The sequence below is a fragment of the Cynoglossus semilaevis genome, chromosome 1, assembly GCF_000523025.1.
Source record: "Cynoglossus semilaevis isolate Cse_v1.0 chromosome 1, Cse_v1.0, whole genome shotgun sequence".
Classification (NCBI taxonomy): domain Eukaryota; kingdom Metazoa; phylum Chordata; class Actinopteri; order Pleuronectiformes; family Cynoglossidae; genus Cynoglossus; species Cynoglossus semilaevis.
The window spans coordinates 4995254-4999980 of NC_024307.1; the positions used below are offsets into that span (position 1 = coordinate 4995254).

General features: G+C 46.6%; 1 protein-coding gene across 1 annotated transcript in view; it reads right to left on the bottom strand.

Moving 5' to 3' along the window:
* Nucleotides 1-4727, bottom strand: part of kif26ab (kinesin family member 26Ab) — a 117638-nt gene that overhangs the window by 41978 nt on the left and 70933 nt on the right. Inside the window, exon 3 of the mRNA XM_017036564.2 lies at nt 3537-4019. Within this exon, the coding sequence (XP_016892053.1) occupies nt 3537-4019 (483 nt within the window). The remainder of the gene's footprint in view (nt 1-3536; nt 4020-4727) is intronic.

Sequence of the window (4727 nt, forward strand, 5' to 3'; positions counted from 1 at the left end):
TCCCTGCAGCCTTGGCCCTAATTCCGCCTGGGAAAGTACAATCTCTTCCCTGAGTCAGGTAATTAGGCTGTCAGTGGAGACCTGCGTGTGCTGCCACTTGCACTGAGAGGCAGTAATGAGTCGACCGTGTATCTTTTAACCCCTGCCCCCCCGATCCCTCTGCCATGGTCGGTCACAATAAGAAGTGGAGACTGAAAAGACTGAAATATATTTTTTTTTTATAAGTGCAGGTTTAAAGGACAGACTCCTGGCACAGTCGGTCATCTGATGGCTTCATGGCTGAAGTGACCACATTGGCCCCCGCCCCTCTGTTTTATCAGTTGACCCCTCTCTCCCTCTCTCTCTCTCTGTCTTTTGACCCCACCCTCTCCAGTATTCCCCTGTGACCTTTGATCCCAGTGGTCAACAGATGATTACTACTGAGGGGGGGGGAGCCCAGTGTTAATCTGCCTGTCAGGCCGGGCTGGACTCTGTAGCCACGTGAGATGAGGACAGACCTCCAACAGGACCAGAGAACCTCCAGGGTCCAAGGAGGACAAGCCCGGGGGGGGGGGGGGGGGGGGAGAGAGGTAACACCCCCAAAACGTATTTTTTGGAGATGGAGCAGTTGTACTTTTAATTGATCAGTTTAAGAAACTCTGCTGCATGGACTTTCTTAAATGCTTTACAAAATGACTTGGCCCCCGAGCCTTAGGTTGAATTTTTATTCCCTTCACAAGGATTTTTTTTAAATATATAGTTTTTAAATGGTTCTTTTTAAATCTCTGTTAATATTTATAATAATATGAATAATAATATTTTCCTAAGCAGGAAATCGAAATGTTGTCTCCCATAAGTGACCGCAGACAAAACTGACTCGAGCTCATTAACAAAGGTTAAATATAAAAAAAATGAATAGACACATAAGTTCAGCCTGTGTCAAATATTTGGCATTAGTTCGGCAGGCAGAAAATTTTATTCGAAATTGCTTCCCTCGCATCTGCCCTGAACTGGCTGCACTTTGTAGAAAAAAAAAAAAACATCCTCAATTTTCCCAGAAAAATACCAAGATATAAATGTGCTATTTTTGATAATTGCTTTCCAATTCTGCGTGAACGAGCATCATCCTTCCTGCATCTATTTTGCCTCCTGCCATCAACACATTCGGTGGAACTCGGCCAGGCACTTCCAGCTGCACCAGAGCAGCAGCGGCGTTCAAAAAAAAATCATCCGCTGGTTTTTCCCACTGAAGGCAGAAAATAGGGCACGGCATCCTGCCTCCTGCAGGCCAATAAACCAAACCCTCGTGGCTCAAGAGCACTCGGTCACCGCAGATTAATGCAGATGTGGTAGTGAATTTTATGGCACAGAAACAGAGCTGCAAATTGGCTCTTATCAGCTCCGCAGCTTTGAATCGTCGCCTTAAACTGGAACAGGGTTTTCTTTGATTCCTTAGCTGCTTAAACGTCCTCATTAATGATTGACACATAAAAAAAAAATAATGGATCAAATGACACGGCCGCCGGTTACAAAGAGCGAGTCGGGTTTATATTCGTTCAAACCCATGGACACAAACAACATTCCAGATGTTAACCAGAGCCTTTTCCCAAATGGGAGACTCAAGGTGCCCTACATAATGGTGGTGTGTGGGAGCGCCTCAGGCTGTCGGCTCTGACACACTGAAGGATTTGTAGTTTACACAGAGAGTCCAGAGCTTATTTATCCAACGCCGTATTCTCTCCCTTGAAATAAAACCATGGGGGAGTCGTGTATAAAAACCAGTGCCTTTTGGCAGAGAGAAATTCCCCAGTCTGTGAGAACTGAAGTGGAATTCTGTCACAGCAGAAGATCTGGAAGAGAAGAAGAAATCCCCATCTCTCCTGTGTGTGTTTGTAGATTCCCGTCCTGATGGAGCGTTTCTCTCTCTGCTCTGATGAGGTCTCCCATGTCAGCGGCGTGGCATCGAGGAGCTCATATCAGCTCCGGGGGTCGCTAATTGCTTTTAGAGACCTAGACGGAGAACAGGAGTCGGCCGCTCCCGTCTGTGCCAGCCTGTTTGATTTGCCCTAGATTGCGTACACACAGTTAAAAGCTTTTGATGGCCTCCCATAAACCATCTCTACGGGCAATTGTTGACATTAAAGGGAGGAGCAGAAATCTGCCTTCAATTTCCACGTAGAAAGAAATGAAGGATTAACTCCACCGGGGGCAACGGCGGGCTGCCATTAGAACAGCAGTTACAAAATGTATGGCTAATGAATGGGACCAGACCTATTAGAGTACGTGGACTCGAACGGAGTGGGCTGTTGGGTCTGTCCACTGACGGTGTCTGAGACCAGATGTTCTCCTCATCAAACACCGGAGGTAGAAACACCACGGGTGAATCAGTGACTCCGTTTGTCCTACTGTTCCACTGCCATCACAACAGTCATAAAGCAGGTACAGCGTGACTAATCATCAGGTCACATGACACCAGGGGCCAAACTCAGGACCTCTCCAAATCTCTCAGACATCAAACAACACACACACACACTAACGCGTATCCAACATGAGAGGAGAGTTATGAGCTGCTGTGGGGTGGTCATTTCAAATGCCCTTGAGGAGGAGGTCAGCAGATTAGTGTTGCAGTGACCTCTGACCCCGAATCACTCAGGCTCCTTGACTACTGAGGAATGAGGGGTCAGCACTCCTGCAGTCCTCTGACTCCTGGTCCTTTCTACTGGTCTGGAAAGTAGTGTGTCAGCCGACAAGACCGGACCTGAGACCAAATCACCGACTCAAGACGGTCCGTCTGTGACTCATCACCACATAATGTTTGGACTTGAACTGGTCTGTTTTTGTCGTTTTCATTTTCACAACAACATTTCTGGACATTCTAGATCTATGCTGAGAGTTTTTTTTAAATGTCTGAGCAAAAAGAAAAACAAATCTACGTGGGTGCGTTTTTCCGTGTATTACGGTTTTCTTAGACTCCAAAAACATGCAGATCGAATGATGACATCACGAGTGTTTGTAGCCCTGTGATAGATTAGATTAGATTAGATTAGATTAGATTAGATTAGATTAGATTAGATTAGATTAGATTAGATTAGATTAGATTAGATTAGATTAGATTAGATTAGATTAGATTAGATTAGATTAGATTAGATTAGATTAGATTAGATTAGATTAGATTAGATTAGATTAGATTAGATTAGATTAGATTAGATTAGATTAGATTAGATTAGATTAGATTAGATTAGATTAGATTAGATTAGATTAGATTAGATTAGATTAGATTAGATTAGATTAGATTAGATTCGATTAGATTCGATTAGATTAGATTAGATTGAACTTTATTGATCCCATACTGAGGATCTGCTGTGGACTCATGGACTGACCAGGATGTACCGCGTCACCCAATGACCTTTGGGACGGGCTTCAGCCCCCCTCCCCTCTAAACTGATCAATCGGTGAAACATGGATGGAGAGAAAAATAAACTCCCAGAAGTCAAGGGTCGATTCTTTGGTCTGTTGTCAAATCATATTACAAATAGAAACAAAGAAAAAAAACGTACCGGTTTGGGCTGCGGGAGGAAGTTGTTGACCCTGGAGATGCTCCACACGCCCTCCAGGTACTGCTGGGCCTGGATGGTGACGGCATTCACAGACCCTGTCAGCTGCCCTCCTGCCACCGTCACCTGGACGCTGGCCTTACCCACTGACCCACCGGCGGGGCTTGGCGACCACCCCAGCGCCCTGTGCCGCTCCCCCGGGGGCAGGACGCCACGGGTGACGGCCTGGCCTTTGGTCAGCTGTTTGGCATGGACACTTGAGGAGGACACGGCGGGTCTGGAGGAGGGCTGTGGTATGAAGGAGGTGGCGGCCAGGGCCGGCATGTCCGAGCTGAAGGTGACGACAGGAGCGTGTAGCGTCTGCAGCGCCTCCTGCTTCAGTTGGTTCACAGGCGTCGAACACACTTGGCAGCAGCTGATGCCAGCAGCGTCATGGCTGCCAGGTGTTTGAAGCTGCTCCAACAGAAAAGTTGCATATCCAGGGTCCTGGAGAGAAACGGAAGAAAAAAAAAAAAACAAGCTTTAAATCCATGCTCTTTCACACACACACACACACACACACACACATGTTCAGCTGAAGGCCTATCTCGCTGCCTGGGCTTTGAAATGGTCGACTCTGTGGTGTTCACAGTTTCCATGTGCGTGACTGGTCTTCTACCAGTGTGGTCTCCGTCGTCCTCGGGGGACTCTCACCACCGACCTCCTCCACTTCCTTTTTTTTTCAGGGTAGTTGTTTGTTTAGGCTGATACACTTGGCCTGTACGCAACCTTATACTGTTGATCGGGCTAATTAGTCGTGTGTGTGTGTGTGTGTGTGTGTGTGTGTCTGCCGGTGACCAGAGCAGCCGACTGAGAGGAGAGAATTAGGAAATAAGGCTGAGAGGATTTAGTAACACGTCCCACTGAGGTGTTCTTCAACGGAGTCAAATGTGTATTTCCTTTGTTCTCTGAGAAGAGAAAACCACCCTGGAAGTTGGAGCTAGTTATTACTTTTCAAGATGATGTCCAGTAGAGTTTTGTCCTTCTGCTTTGTCTCAAGAAGCCCCCCCGAGGGTCTGCATCTCAGCTTGGGAGGAATGATAAGAGAAAACAACAGCTGAGGGGGGGCTTTAGTGCCTACAGCTTTACAATTTACATATGATGAGTGGCCCAGCATGAAAACATATGACGAGCCTCCAAATGTGAAAACAACCA